This window comes from Pelophylax lessonae (genome assembly GCF_965119305.1).
Source record: "Pelophylax lessonae genome assembly, chromosome: 6".
Classification (NCBI taxonomy): domain Eukaryota; kingdom Metazoa; phylum Chordata; class Amphibia; order Anura; family Ranidae; genus Pelophylax; species Pelophylax lessonae.
This window is the reverse complement of record NC_138773.1, coordinates 176,967,403-176,983,920: the sequence shown is the minus strand read 5'-3', so window position 1 is coordinate 176,983,920 and position 16,518 is coordinate 176,967,403. Positions and strand designations below refer to the sequence as shown.

Sequence of the window (16,518 nt, the reverse complement as noted above, 5' to 3'; positions counted from 1 at the left end):
TGAAGAGGCATTTCCTGTCCCATTTTGACTGCGGTCCATAGATATTGATCAGGCGCAGGTCCTGCCCCCTAACAGAGACGTCTAAGACCATGCATCTCCCCATTTCTACCTCAATTATCCGCCGGCACGTTACCATATCGGTTTTAAAAAGAACCGCTACTCCGCTGCAAGGCTCAGCCACAAGAGACCAAAAGGAGGGACCGCATCTCCACTCCTTTTGCTAGATGGACATCGGCCAAAGTATTGAGCCAGGTCTCTTGCAAAAATAAAATCTCAGCATCAAACTCACTGAGCAAAAATAAGGCAATATCACGAGCTCTTGCAGATTTCACGCTGGCGACATTAATGGTCGCCACCTTTATCAGAGCGGGCACTGCCATCAGGATGATTGGGGTAGTCGTTTCTTAACCTCCACCACACTCTCATCACCCGAAACAGCTCTCTTTACACTGTGACTCCCCCTCATCCATAGATGATAAAGAAATAGATAAATCCGACACCAACTCCTCCCCTGATAAAACAGAAAATGTGTTGCCAAGAGGAACCCCTCCTGGCTCTAACTGTAAGGAAGAAATGACCGCTTTACTGGTCTTCATCTTCTTCTTTTTCTTCCTCTTTGTCCTCTCCCACCACTCATCGTCCGAATCATCCACAACAGAGGGTGAGACATGGGATATGGACACCCCTCCCTCAACCCCATCGACCCCCCCACCATCCAGCACCCCTGCACCCTCTTGGCCGCGTTTGCGGTGTCGAGAGACAGGGACTGGAGGTGGAGTAGGCAGAGGGGGAAGATCCACTATACCCGCCCCCCCAGCAGCTTCCGCTAGTCTGGAGGATCTACGCACAGTAGATGTAGGAACAACAGGAGGGACAGACTCAGGGACCACATCACTAGGGGAAACAGAATCTGACACAACAGACACAGGAGGGGCAGCAACAATTTCCTCTCTAACTTCAGCTGCTTCATCTTCTTTATCAAGCCTCTGCAGCTCAGTCTCCAATCCTGGCAAGTTATGCAGTGCCTCTGGGCACTGGCTATATGGATGACCCAGCTGCTGGCACAAATTGCACCGAATCTGGGTGCATTCTCGGGCCAAATGGCCTAAATCCTGGCACAGTGAGCACTTCTTGTGGGTGCAGGACGATGCAAAGTGGCCTTTATCACCACATTTATTACACACCTTAGGCTGACCTTGGTAGAAAATGGTCAGCCTATCCCTACCCAGAAAGGCTGAGCAGGGAAGGTGCTGAACTACATCGCCCAGCACCCCCAATTTTAGTAACACTGTCCAGGCCCCTGTCCATATCCCATGCTCATCAAGGACCTTCCGCAGTGGAGTGAGGACCTCGCCATATCGGCGTAGCCATACTAATAAATCAGCCTCTGGTATGGATTCGTTACGCACCAAAATGGTCACCGACTTTATCAAAGGCTGCCTTGAGATCACCTTTGGCACCAAAAAACTCCACTGCTGAAGGCCCTTGCACCTCCTATATCTCTCCCAGAAGAGATCCAAACTTTCAGGTTTTACAAACGATAAATCAAATTCATAACTCCCCACCGGGCAAATTAAAGCAAAAATATCACAGGCTTTAAACCCCATTTCCAAAATCAACTCAGCCACCCTCCCCCTTACTATTGGGGTTCCTTCCCCCTCCCACCTCAACTGTACCACATTCCTCCTCCTATACCCACTAACCTGCCCCCCAAAAAACCTCCCTGAATTGTGATTAACAGAATCCCCACCACCCACCCTGGTGCGACTCCCCAAAGCTGAAGCATAGCTTCCAACATTCCTCCCAGCAGAAAATCCATCAGTTTTTTTTAAATTATCTGACACACACTTAGCAGATAAAGATTGCACAGATTCGGGATTGATCTGTGCAATCGAATCTTTCCTCTGCTGAGCAGGGGGAGAAATAACATTTTCATTTTTCCCAGCATTACTAACCCCTTCACCACCACCCACCACATTCATTGCTTTAACATTAATGTCATTTTTTATACTTGCTGGGATATTTATTATTCCTGTTGTCTTCACAGCAGAATCCATAGTTGCTGCTGCACTGGTAAGAGTTTCAGCGGTCATCCTTTCTTCCACTGGGACAGAGTTTTCAGTTGTAGAAATAGAATCCTGTTTTAACATAGCAGCAGGTAAAGCATTGCAGGATATTTCCATTGCTACTTCCATTCCACTTGCAGCACCATGTTGATCCCCTCCCCCACCAGCAATCAGCTGGTCAATCAGCCCTGGAACACTGGGAAACTCAGCTGAAGCAAACTCTTTGGAGTTTGCAGCCATTTTGCTTGTAGAGGGACTACTGGTCTCAGCAGGAGCAGAAAAATCCATGCCTGGGGTGTTAGATGCAGGTCCATCCACATTACTTTCACAATCTGGTGATTCTGTCAGGGATTTTCCCTGCACGTCTGCACTGGATTTCTCCTCAGGAATAACTCCAATATGCAGTTCCTTCTCACCTGGGACACCATCCACTACAGCAGGTGGGGCAGACATGCTGGAAGGCAACATGGTATACTGGGATTTTTCCACCAGTACTGGCTTTGCTGGTTTGTATCTCCTCTGCCCGTCCTCAGGGATTTCTGATGGATCATCAGAAAAGACAAACTTGTCTGCTTTCAGGGGTGACTCCATCTCCTGGATAAATGTCAGGGATCCATGTCCACTCTCAACCCCCTGGCTGGTTGCCGCTGGTGATTCCCAGTTCTGGCAGGGGGGGAGAGGTGCAGAGGCAGATGGAGCCGGGTCATCCATTAACCGAGGCTGCTGATCCACAGAGATTGCTGATGCTTGGCTGGTAAATCGCCTCTCATTATCAAATTTTTCTTTAAATGCTCCACTTCTTTCTTTCAGCCTTTCCAATAATAAAGTTTGTTTCTTCACCTTTTCCTCCAATTCCTTTAACTCAGGCTTCATGGCTGTGCGATTTTTACTCCAGGCCTGGAAATACTTAGTTTTGAAGGATTTGTGTTCAGCCTTCAAACCTTTAAGTTTTTCTTCCGCTCTCCCAATCGCCCTAAAACGATTGATAACCTTCTGGCTGAAGACATCTGCATTCTCACCAGGGCCTGGACCCACAGACAGGTCCTCCACCTCCTCCTCACTAGGCCCCGTGTCATCAGGGGGATCCCTCCCAGGGCCTCCCCCAGGATCAGGCATTGTTCCTGGGCCAAGCTAGCAGGCAAGGCCCAGGCTTGAAAAAGGGCTGGTTCTCACAGAGAGCTCCTTGGGTGTGTCCTCCTCCTTCTTCCCACTGACCACCAATGTAAGGATCATTCTTCCCACTGACCACCAATGTAAGGGACATTCTTCCCACTGACCACCAATGTAAGGATCATTCTTCCCACTGACCACCAATGTAAGGAACATTCTTCCCACTGACCACCAATGTAAGGGGCATTCTTCTCACCGATCACCAATGTAAGGATCATTCTTCCCACTGACCACCAATGTAAGGATCATTCTTCCCACTGACCACCAATGTAAGGAACATTCTTCCCACTGACCACCAATGTAAGGGGCATTCTTCCCACTGACCACCAATGTAAGGAACATTCTTCCCACTGACCACCAATGTAAGGAGCATTCTTCCCACTGACCACCAATGTAAGGAACATTCTTCCCACTGACCACCAATGTAAGGAACATTCTTCCCACTGACCACCAATGTAAGAAACATTCTTCCCACTGACCACCAATGTAAGGATTATTCTTCCCACTGACCACCAATGTAAGGAACATTCTTCCCACTGACCCCAATGTAAGGAGCATTCTTCCCACTGACCACCAATGTAAGGAGCATTCTTCCTACTGATCACCAATGTAAGAGACATTCTTCCCACTGACCACCAATGTAAAGGACATTCTTCCCACTGACCACCAATGTAAGGAGCATTCTTCCCACTGACCACCAATGTAAGGAGCATTCTTTCCCACTGACCCCAATGTAAGGAGCATTTTTCTCGCAGTTTACTGAAAAAAGCATATACCTGGTGAGTAAAAATGCTGTCCCCCCCAGATTTGTGTGGGTTCCTACACCCTTGTCTGCAGCCCATGCCTCAATTAATATATGTTGGGGTGTTTGCTTTCCAAAAAGGGGTCATTTTCCATTTGCCCTGGTGCTCCAAGGCCTTTAAAAGTGTGATGGGTTCCTTTACATTGGGCAATGACCATTAAATACTTTGGGATCAATATTCCTCCCAACACTAAGGATTTTAGACATCCTAATTTGTCCCAAGCTCTTCAGAGGTATAAACAGAGATTGAAAGCCTCCCTTTATCGGGAGAATTAATGTAATCAAAATGAAAATCCTTCCAGTACTATTATACAGCCTTAGGCACACCCCAGAGTGGCTACTGAAATCCTTTTTTTTAACAATTAGACTCACTTATAGGCTCCTTAAGGCAATCCCAACCAGCTAGATTTAGCAGGAAAGTTTTATGTGGACCTTGGACGCAAGAGGGCTTGGCCTGCCCAGACTTTCATACCTACAATTTGGCAGCCATGCTTACCCACGCTCATAACTGGCTTATCTCTGATGACACAAATGCCTCAGTAGTATTAGAAGCTGCGCACTCAGAATCCTATGAGACCCCCTGTAATCTCCTCTTCAGGGGTCTCAGAGTCTCTCACCCATCCCTTACGGCCACTATGAGGACAGTTATTAAGGCCTGGCATGCTGTCATTCCTAAACCCAATATAGTGAGTGGTAAAAGGTCCCTATCTACTCCGCTTTAATTCAATCCCATGCTACCAGAATTTTATTCCTTACCAGACCCCGGTCTTTGGGCTGCTAAAGGAAACCGATACAGTGCCTTGCGAAAGTATTCGGCCCCCTTGAACTTTTCGACCTTTTGCCACATTTCAGGCTTCAAACATAAAGATCTAAAACTGTAATTTTTTTTTGTGAAGAATCAACAAGTGGGACACAATTATGAAGTGAAACGAAATTTATTGGATATTTCAAACTTTTTTAACAAATAAAAAACTGAAAGATTGGGCGTGCAAAATTATTCAGCCCCCTTAAGTTAATACTTTGTAGCGCCACCTTTTGCTGCGATTACAGCTGTAAGTTGCTTGGGGTCTGTCTCTATCAGTTTTGCACATCGAGAGACTAAAATTTTTGCCCATTCCTCCTTGCAAAACAGCTCGAGCTCAGTGAGGTTGGATGGAGAGCATTTGTGAACAGCAGTTTTCAGTTTTTTTCACAGATTCTCGATTGGATTCAGGTCTGGACTTTGACTTGGCCATTCTAACACCTGGATTTGTTTATTTGTGAACCATTCCATTGTAGATTTTGCTTTGTTTTGGATCATTGTCTTGTTGGAAGACACATTTTGCAGACTCCATCAGGTTTTCTTCCAGAATGGTCCTGTAATTGGCTCCATCCATCTTCCCATCAATTTTAACCATCTTCCCTGTCCCTGCTGAAGAAAAGCAGGCCCAAACCATGATTCTGCCACCACTATGTTTGACAGTGGGGACGGTGTGTTCAGGGTGATGAGCTGGGTTGCTTTTACGCCAAACATAACGTTTTGCATTGTTGCCAAAAAGTTTGATTTTGGTTTCATCTGACCAGAGCACCTTCTTCCACATGTTTGGTGTGTCTCCCAGGTGGCTTGTGGCAAACTTAAAACGACACTTTATGGATATCTTTAAGAAATGGCTTTCTTCTTGCCACTCTTCCATAATGGCCAGATTTGTGCAGTATACGACTGATTGTTGTCCTATGGACAGAGTCTCCCACCTCAGCTGTAGATCTCTGCAGTTCATCCAGAGTGATCATGGGCCTCTTGGCTGCATCTCTGATCAGCCTTCTCCTTGTATAAGCTGAAAGTTTAGAGGGACGGCCAGGTCTTCGTAGATTTGCTGTGGTCTGATACTCCCATTTCAATATTATCACTTGCACAGTGCTCCTTGGGATGTTTAAAGCTTGGGAAATCTTTTTGTATCCAAATCCTGCTTTAAACTTCTCCACAACAGTATCTCGGACCTGCCTGGTGTGTTCCTTGTTCTTCATGATGCTCTCTGCGCTTTAAACGGACCTCTGAGACTATCACAGTGCAGGTGCCTTTATACGGAGACTTGATTACACACAGGTGGATTCTATTTATCATCATTAGTCATTTAGGTCAACATTGGATCATTCAGAGATCCTCACTGAACTTCTGGAGAGAGTTTGCTGCACTGAAAGTAAAGGGGCTGAATAATTTTGCACAACCAATTTTTCAGTTTTTTATTAACAAAGCTTGAAATATCCAATAAATTTCGTTCCACTTCATGATTGTGTCCCACTTGTTGATTCTTCACAAAAAATTACAGTTTTATATCTTGATGTTTGAATCCTGAAATATGGCAAAAGGTTGCAAAGTTCAAGGGGGCCGAATACTTTCGCAAGGCACTGTACCTTTCAGAAATTTGTGATGGGAGTGCACGATTTACGTTTGATAGGTTGAAGGATAAATTTACACTGCCTAATGCCTTCTTCCAATTCCTGCAACTCTGACACACCTATGCATCGCAATTTGGGCCCTCTTTTTTTTAGATTGGAGCAGGACGATTTGGAGGTTCTCCTCCAGGATGACACACTCAAAAAACCTCTTTCTGTGATCTACAAGTCACTACTTCCCTCTGTTCATGTGGGACTAGATGCCCTGCTAACTGTGTGGCATTCGGAGGAGCAGGACTTGGACAATGAAGACTGGGAAGATCTTTAGGACAGCCCATTTCAAGCACTAATATCGACTAAAGATCAGCTGATCAAATTTAAAAGGGGGCACAGAATTTTTTTCACACCACAACGACTATATCGTATATACCTAAATCCCTCTTTTTACTATTGAAGATGCTCTCCTGACCCTGCTGGATTTGTCCATATCTTTTGGGAGTGCCCTCAGATTAGTAACTACTGGCTGAAAGTGACCCAGTTTATATCTACGCTAACTACTACACAGGTCCCTATAAAAGTTAGTGTTTGCCCCCTGGGGTTAGTTGACTCTCTAGGTGTTAGTAGGGCGATGCATACTCTCTTGGGTCTCCTAATATTTTATGCCAGGCAGGAAGGCAATAGCGCTCAAGTGGAAATCAGACATAGCCCCTAATCTGCCCTTCTGGAGTCGTTTAATAAGGTTGTACCCCTATACAAAGCTACTTATTTGTCTCGGGGTATGCTTCTAGAATGGAGGTGCTGCTTGGATGTTGGGCCTCTGTATGTGGCCAGGCTGTGTAAAGGTCTCACACGTGGTATTGCTTGGGGTGTAATTTTTGCTATGTACGTGCTGTGTGTTAGAAAAATCATATAAATTGACAACTTTGTGTAAAATAAATAAATAAATATTTTTTTTTTATTTTTCTTTCCACATTTTCCAAAAACTTGTGGATAAAAATGACATGTTCAAAAGACTCATTATGCCACCTAAAATATACTTTGGAGTGTTTGCTTTCAAAAATATGGTCATTTTGTGAGTAATTCCATTGTCCTGGTGCTCCAGGGCCTTCAAAAGTGTGATAGGTAGTCAGGAAATTAGATGTGTAATTTATTCTTCAAGAATTCCCGAAAGATGCTCCTTGCATGTTGGGCCTCTGTGTGGCTAGGCTGTGAAAAAGTCTCACACTTCTGGAATCGCTATACTCAGGAGGAGTAGCTGAATGTATTTTGGGGTGTAATTGGAAGTATACATATGCTGTGTGTGAGAAATAACTTATTATGACAATTTTGTTTCTTCATTTTCCCAAGAATTGTGGGAAAAAATTACAACTCACCATGGCTCTTATTAAATACCTTGGACTGTCTACTTTCCAAAAAGGAGCAATTTAAGGCCCCTTTCACACTATCCGTCCGTCGGACGGATTCCGTTTTTCTCAGCGGGGGATCGATCCGCCGATCCCCCGCTGAGCAGGAGGATGACAGCTGTGTCTCCGCGCTGTGTGCGGAGACACAGCTGTCAGTTCCCCATGCATCTCTATGGGGGAAATCGGATGGGAACAGACCGTTGGTCCATTCTCATCCGATCCCATCCGCTGGACGGATGGAAAATAGGGTTTCCATCCGTCCAGATTTTACAGATCGGATCGGATGTCAGCGGACATGTCTCCGCTGACATCTGATCCACCATAGTGATGCATGGGGGGACCGTTCAGATCCGCCAAAAAAACAGACAGGCGGATCTGAACGGTCCGCCTGTGTGAAAGGGGCCTTAGGGGTATTTGTAATGTCCTGACATTTCAGGGCCTTACACAATTAGATAAGCCGTCAGTATATCAGGTGTGATCAATTTTTATTAATTTGCCTCATAGCTTGTAGACTTTTACTTTTCATAAAGACTAAATAACATCCACTAATTTGGGGGTTTTTTTTTTTACCAAAGATATGTAGCAGTATACATTTTGGCCCAAATCTATGAACAAAAAATACCTATTTGCAAAATTTTATAATAGGAACTAAAATGATTAATTTTTGCTCCTTTTTTTTTTTTTTTTTACTTATATCCCAAAACACAAAAAATCCAGTGGGGAATTAATACCACCAAAAGAAAGCTCTATTTGTGTGAAAACAATTTTTTTTGGGTACAGTGTTGCATGACTGAGTAATTGTCATTCAAAGTTTGAGAGCACTAAAAGCTAAAAAATTGGTCTGGACAAGAAGGGGGTGAAAGTGCCCTGTATTGAACTGGTTAAGATTAAGATTGTGTACCATGATATTGCCATACTTTTTTTAAGCTGTACATCAGTATCTTACAGATGAGGAATTAAAAAAAATAAATGTCAAATCGCTATTTGTGATTGCCATTTGAGGTTAAGCTTGGGTTTCTTTGCAGGGACAAGACTGATGAAAGGAGTAAGACTATGTCAAGGAGAGGCCCTGGCAGGCCCAAGAAAAGAAAGCATGGAACCAGTCCTTTGTTTCATAAAGAAGAGAGAATGAAAAACAGTAGCAATAGAAGGTATGTCTGCAGTACAGAATAGCACAGAGGTGTAGTGTAGAATCTGCGAAGCTACAACTAGAGCAGTGGTTCCTGTTAGTATAAGTTATGCCTCCTGCACATTGGTCCTCTTTTGTTTATGCACAAGGAATTTATCTGGAAAATATGACCAAGCTTTATACTTCATAGTTCCATTTTTTTCTGCGTACAAATGTACTTGCATTTACATTTAGTTAGCCGCAGAAAACCAGGGTAAATGATCCTGGGATGCACAAAATTCTTCTTTGTGTAAAAACTGCTGAACTTGAATGCATCTAGATGTGTAGGTGTGAGTTTAGCCAAAGCAAGGTACTACATGCTTTTAGATGTTTAGAAATGAACTCCAAGACCATCTGGATGACGGGACCTTATTGGTTTTCATGGATTCACTTGCATAAGACCTTAATCTGATGGATTAAGGTGCGTGCACATTATGAATAATGTGTACTGGAAACAATTTTTTGTAACTCCTCCCTGTAGAATTGATTGGCTAAGATAATTTTTCCTGGATGACTGTAGGAAAAGCCACAATGATGATAAATGGCAAAGCAAGTGTTCAAGTGCTTTCACCTTCCTTTCTTCCTTGTAGGCAAAAACCTGCATGTGCACCCAATACAAGTATGCATTCTATTACAGTGGTTGTTCAGTTCCCAGACTGTAGATGCATGTTCAGCTGGCCTTTATTGCTTGTACACACCTTTTACTCTACCCTGTATTTCCAGTTTGTGGTGTTTTTTTTTTTTTTTTTTTGTATAAGCATTTTTATTAATTTTCAACAAACATTTAACCAACCTACAACAATACAAAAAAGTTTGAGTACCAAATAACAATGTGGTACAATATCATACATCATATGAGGTTGAAGACAAATACAATCGACATTCAAAAAAATAAATGAGATTAAGAGAAAAGAGAAAAACTTAAGACCCCCCTGGACCGGTCTACTCACCCTTATTTGCCCGGGTCATTGACCCAGATATCTAGTACTTGGTCGTAACAAACTAATACATTGACACAGGGAGGCCTGCCTCCCCCGGGGGAGACTCCCACCGCTCCGCCGAGCGTGGGGCCCCAGCATACCCGTATATGATGTGGGGCACTGGTCACTGACTCAACGGTATCCCACGTTTTTGTGTATCAGTAAATGACTCCCAACTCATAAAAATGTCCTTTTTTGAAGACCTGGACATAAAAGGGGGAGGAGGGGGGGGGATAAACTGGGATAAAGTTACACTAAACTGAGTGGATCTGCTCTGTACTGAAGAGAGAAGTGAGTTCCTGGCATTTTCCATGTGTGAAGGGGTAGCTAGGGTAATGTCATACCTCCTGTCCTCCACCTTAGTGATCCTTTCCAACACTGCCCCACCACTCTCGGGGCCACAAAGCTCAGAGCTGCTCGAGTGTAGTATCAATAGGTTTATCCAGTTCCAGCGAGTAGCACATCCATCTGGACCAGGAGTCTAAGAATTGTTGTTCCCTACCTTGGCTAATGTATACCCAACTTTCTGCCTCCATAATCTTGTCCACCTCCCTCCTCCATTTCCCCAAAGTAGGACAAGTAACCTGCCTCCGATTGCGAGGAATGAGGCCTTTGGCTGCATTTAATAAGTGGGGGATCACACTCCGTTTATACCACTTCAGGGAGGAGGGTGTGTCATGAAAGAGGTACCTGAGGGGCGTGAACTCCAGAGGGCGTAGGGTTAATTTTTGTATCCAGGGGGATATATCCTCCCAGAATTTTTTAATATTGGGGAAAGTCCACAAGTGGAGATAGGAACCCTCCTGTGGGCATCCCCCCAATATCTGGAATCCACCGCAGGAAACATTTTGGCTAAGAGAGGCGGGGTGTGGTACCACCTAGCAAGAAATTTGTAGCAAAATTCCTGCGTTTTTGTATACATGGATAAAACATGCGTTAACTTGATTATCCATTAGATTTGGGGCGGCGTAAAAGTGACTCCCAGTTCAGACTCCCTTTCACTAACAAAGTAGGGAAGGGTTTGGGATTGTAGGCCCAAGAGTAGTCTGTAGGTGCGGAACAATTCCACAAATGTGGTGTTTAACATGTATTGAGATAAGAGGATGAAGAATAGGACTTGACTATGTAGTGAGCAAAAATGGCCACCCCCATATACACATTACAATCTATAGCTAAGCTTTTTCACATGCGATTCATGTGCAAACATGGTTTGAACCGGCCCTTAATACTAAAACCGTTTTGGCTTTAGATATACACTCACCAACCACCTTGCTAGTATCGGGTTGGTCCCCCTCTTTTGCCTTCAGAACTGCCTTAATTTGTGGCATGGATTCAACAAGGTATTGGAAACCTTCCTCAGAGATTTTGGTCCATATTGACAGGATAGCATCACATAGTTGCTGCAGATTTGTCAGCTGCACATCCATGATGCAAATCTCCCGTTCCACCACTTCCCAAAGGTGCTCTATTGGATTGAAATCTGGTGACCGTGGAGGCCATTGGAGTACAGTGAACTCCTTATGTTTAAGAAACCAGTTTGAGATGATTTGAGCTTTGTGACGTGGTGCATTATCCTGCTGGAAGTAGCCATCAGAAGATAAGTACACTGTAGTCCTAAAGGGATGGACATGGTCAGCGACAATACTCAGGCTGTGGCTTTTGAACAATGCTCAGTTGGTATAAAGGGGCCGAAAGTGTGCCAAGAAAATATCCCCCACACCATTACACCACCACCACCGGCCTGAACCGTTGATACAAAGCAGGATGGATCCATGCTTTCATATTGTTTACGCCAAATCTGACAAAATAAAATAAATACAATAAATCAACAGTGGAAACTAGCATAAAGTGAATTGATCAATCACAAATGAAAAAATTATTTCATATAAAACATTATTTGTGGTAAAAAAAATGTGAAAAAATTCATAAATCAGTAGAAAATTGTTATAGTGAATTCAGTGGGTGAAAAAAAGTCTATAATACATATAGAAGTGAATATATATAAATTCTTCAAACGATGACTGTGAATTATAACCAGTAGAAGTGCAAAATTGATATACAGTGGGTACGGAAAGTATTCAGACCCCCTTAAATTTTTCACTCTTTGTTATATTGCAGCCATTTGCTAAAATCATTTAAGTTCATTCTTCTTCCTCATGAATGTACACACAGCACCCCATACTGACAGAAAAACACAGAATTGTTGACATTGTTGCAGATTTATTAAAAAAGAAAAACTGAAATATCACATGGTCCTAAGTATTCAGACCCTTTGCTGTGACACTCATATATTTAACTCAGGTGCTTTCCATTTCTTCTGATCATCCTTGAGATGGTTCTACACCTTCATTTGAGTCCAGCTGTGTTTGATTATACTGATTGGACTTGATTAGGAAAGCCACACACCTGTCTATATAAGACCTTCCAGATCACAATGCATGTCAGAGCAAATGAGAATCATGAGGTCAAAGGAACTGCCTGAAGAGCTCAGAGACAGAATTGTGGCAAGGCACAGATCTGGCCAAGGTTACAAAAAGATTTCTGCTGCACTTAAGGTTCCTAAGAGCACAGTGGCCTCCATAATCCTCAAATGGAAGACGTTTGGGACGACCAGAACCCTTCCTAGAGCTGGCCGTCCGGCCAATCTGAGCTATCGGGGGAGAAGAGCCTTGGTGAGAGAGGTAAAGAAGAACCCAAAGATCACTGTGGCTGAGCTCCAGAGATGCAGTCAGGAGATGTGAGAAAGTTGTAGAAAGTCAACCATCACTGCAGCCCTCCACCAGTCGGGGCTTTATAGCAGAGTGGCCAGACGGAAGCCTCTCCTCAGTGTAAGACACATGAAAGCCCGCATAGAGTTTGCTAAAAAAACACCTGAAGGACTCCAAGATGGTGAGAAATAAGATTCTCTGGTCTGATGAGACCAAAATAGAAATTTTTGGCCTTAACCACTTAAGCCCCGGAGGATTTGGCTGCTAAAGGACCAGACCCCTTTTTTCAACTTGGCACTTCGTGACTTTAACTGATAATTGCTCGGTCATGCAATGCTGTACCTAAACGAAATTTACGTCCTTTTTTTCCCACAAACAGAGCTTTCTTTTGGTGGCATTTGATCACCTCTGCGCTTTTTATTTTTTGCGATATTAATAAAAAAAGAGCGAAAATTTTGCAAAAAAATGACATTTTCAACTTTGTCTTTTAAAAAATATCCAATATACTCAATTTATGTCATTTTTTTTGGCCAAAATATATTTAGCTACATGTCTTTGACAAAAAAAAAATCAATGAGCGTATTTTTATTGGTTTGCGCAAAAGTTATAGCGTCTACAAACTATGGTGTAAATACTGAAATTTACGAAGCTTTAATTTCTGACTGCCTATCTCATTTCATGAAGTGCTAAAATGGCGGGGCAGTACAAAACCCCCCCAAACTACCACTTTTTGGAAAGTAGACATCCTAAGGAATGTTCTGAGAGGCATGTTGAGCTCATTGAATATTTTATTTTTTTGTCACAGGTGTTTGAAAAATGACTAAAAAAATTTTTTTTTTTTTTTTTACACAAAGTTGTCATTGAAATGATATATTGCTCACACATGCCATGGGTATATGTGTAATTACACCCCAAAATATATTCTGCTGCTTCTCCTGAGTACAGGGATACCACATATGTGAGACTTTTTGGGAGCGTAGCTGTGTACGGGAGCCGGAAAACAAATCACCACCATCAGAATTTCAAAGGGCGTACATTTTTCATTGCATTTTCTCACTACCTATAACGGTTTAGGAGGCCCTGAAATGTCAAGATGCCACAAAACCCCCCCAAATGACCCCATTTTGGAAAGTAGACACCCCAAGCTGTTTGCTGAGAGGCATGGTGAGTCCATGGAATATTTTATATTTTGCCACAAGTTTCGGGAAAATTACAATTTTTTTTTTTAATTTTTTTTTTTTACACAACGTTGTCACTAAAAGATAAATTTCTCACACATGACATGGGTATATGTGGAATGACACCCCAAAATACATTCTGCCGCTTCTCCTGAGTATGGGGATGCCCCATGTGTGAGACTTTTTGGGAGCCTAGCTGTGTACAGGACCGCGAAAACCAATCAACACTCTCAGGTTTTCTAATGGCGTAAATTGTTCATGTCACCTCTGCACTACCTGTCGCAGTTTCGGAGGCCCTAAAATTCCAAGATAGCACAAAACCCCCCCAAATGACCCCATTTTGGAAAGTAGACACCCCAAGCTATTTGCTGAGAGGCATGGTGAGTCCATGGAATATTTTATATTTTGCCACAAGTTCCGGGAAATATATATATATATATATTTTTTTTTTTTTTTTACACAAAGCTGTCAGTAAATGATATATTGCTCACACATGCCATGGGTATATGTGAAATGACACCCCAAAATACATTCTGCTGCTTCTCCTGAGTACAGGGATACCCCATGTGTGAGACTTTTTTGCAGTCTAGCCGAGTACAGGACCCCGAAAACCAACCTCCACTTTCAGGCTTTCCAAAGGCGTAAATTGTTGATTTCACTCCTGACTACCTATCACAGTTTCGGAGGCCCTAAAATTCCAAGATAGCACAAAACCCCCCCAAATGACCCCATTTTGGAAAGTAGACACCCCAAGCTGTTTGCTGAGAGGCATGGTGAGTCCATGGAATATTTTATATTTTGCCACAAGTTCCGGGAAATATATATATATATATATATTTTTTTTTTTTTTTTTACACAAAGCTGTCAGTAAATGATATATTGCTCACACATGCCATGGGTATATGTGAAATGACACCCCAAAATACATTCTGCTGCTTCTCCTGAGTACAGGGATACCCCATGTGTGAGACTTTTTTTGCAGTCTAGCCGAGTACAGGACCCCGAAAACCAACCTCCACTTTCAGGCTTTCCAAAGGCGTAAATTGTTGATTTCACTCCTGACTACCTATCACAGTTTCGGAGGCCCTAAAATTCCAAGATAGCACAAAACCCCCCCAAATGACCCCATTTTGGAAAGTAGACACCCCAAGCTGTTTGCTGAGAGGCATGGTGAGTCCATGGAATATTTTATATTTTGCCACAAGTTCCGGGAAATATATATATATATATATTTTTTTTTTTTTTTTACACAAAGCTGTCAGTAAATGATATATTGCTCACACATGCCATGGGTATATGTGAAATGACACCCCAAAATACATTCTGCTGCTTCTCCTGAGTACAGGGATACCCCATGTGTGAGACTTTTTTGCAGTCTAGCCGAGTACAGGACCCCGAAAACCAACCTCCACTTTCAGGCTTTCCAAGGGCGTAAATTGTTGATTTCACTCCTGACTACCTATCACAGTTTCGGAGGCCCTAAAATTCCAAGATAGCACAAAACCCCCCCAAATGACCCCATTTTGGAAAGTAGACACCCTGAGCTATTTGCAGAGAGGCATGTTGAGTGTTTTGCAGATCTCACTTTTTGTCACAAAGTTTTGGAAATTGAAAAAAGAGGAAAAAAAATGCATTTTCCTGTTTTTTCTTCATTTTCCAAAAAAAATGAGAGCTGCAAAATACTCACCATGCCTCTCAGCAAATAGATTGGAGTGTCTACTTTGCAAAATTGGGTCATTTGGGGGGGTTTTGTGCTATCTTGGAATTTTAGGGCCTCCGAAACTGTGATAGGTAGTCAGGAGTGAAATCAACAATTTACGCCCTTGGAAAGCCTGAAAGTGGAGGTTGGTTTTCGGGGTCCTGTACTCGGCTAGACTGCAAAAAAGTCTCACACATGGGGTATCCCTGTACTCAGGAGAAGCAGCAGAATGTATTTTGGGGTGTCATTTCACATATACCCATGGCATGCGTGAGCATTATATCATTTACTGACAACTTTGTGTTAAAAAAAAAAAAAAAATTATTTTCCCGAAACTTGTGGCAAAATATAAACTATTCCATGGACTCACCATGCTTCTCAGCCAATAGCTTGGAGTGTCTACTTTGCAAAATGGGGTCATTTGGGGGGGTTTTGTGCTATCTTGAAATTTCAGGGCCTCTGAAACTGTGACAGGTAGTCAGGGGTAAAATCAGCAATTTACGCCATTAGAAAACCTGAAGATGTGGATTGGTTTTCGGGGGCGCGTACACAGCTACGCTGCCAAAAAGTCTCACACATGGGGTATCCCTGTACTCAGGAGAAGCAGCAGAATGTATTTTGGGGTGTCATTTCACATATACACATGGCATGTGTGAGCAATATATCATTTAGTGACAACTTTCTGTAAAAAAACAACAAAAAAAAAAGAAATAATAATTTTCCCGACACTTGTAGCAAAATATAAAATATTCCATGGACTCACCATGCCTCTCAGCAAATAGCTTTGGGTGTCTACTTTTCAAAAAGGGGTCATTTGGGGGGTGTTTGAACTGTCCCGGCATTTTATGCTCAATCTTATCCACACATCACCCACTCTTCTAACCACTTGAAAACCAAGCCTTTTCTGTGCCTTTTTGTTTACATGAAAAAATATTTTTTTTTTACTAGAAAATTACTTTGAACCCCCAAAC

At 42.8% G+C, this 16,518-nt stretch overlaps 1 protein-coding gene across 1 annotated transcript in view; it reads left to right on the top strand.

Annotated features, from left to right (window-relative positions):
* The window catches only part of TNRC18 (trinucleotide repeat containing 18), a 399,546-nt gene that overhangs the window by 175,547 nt on the left and 207,481 nt on the right, over positions 1-16,518 (top strand). Inside the window, exon 13 of the mRNA XM_082260849.1 lies at positions 8,840-8,965. Within this exon, the coding sequence (XP_082116975.1) occupies positions 8,840-8,965 (126 nt within the window). The remainder of the gene's footprint in view (positions 1-8,839; positions 8,966-16,518) is intronic.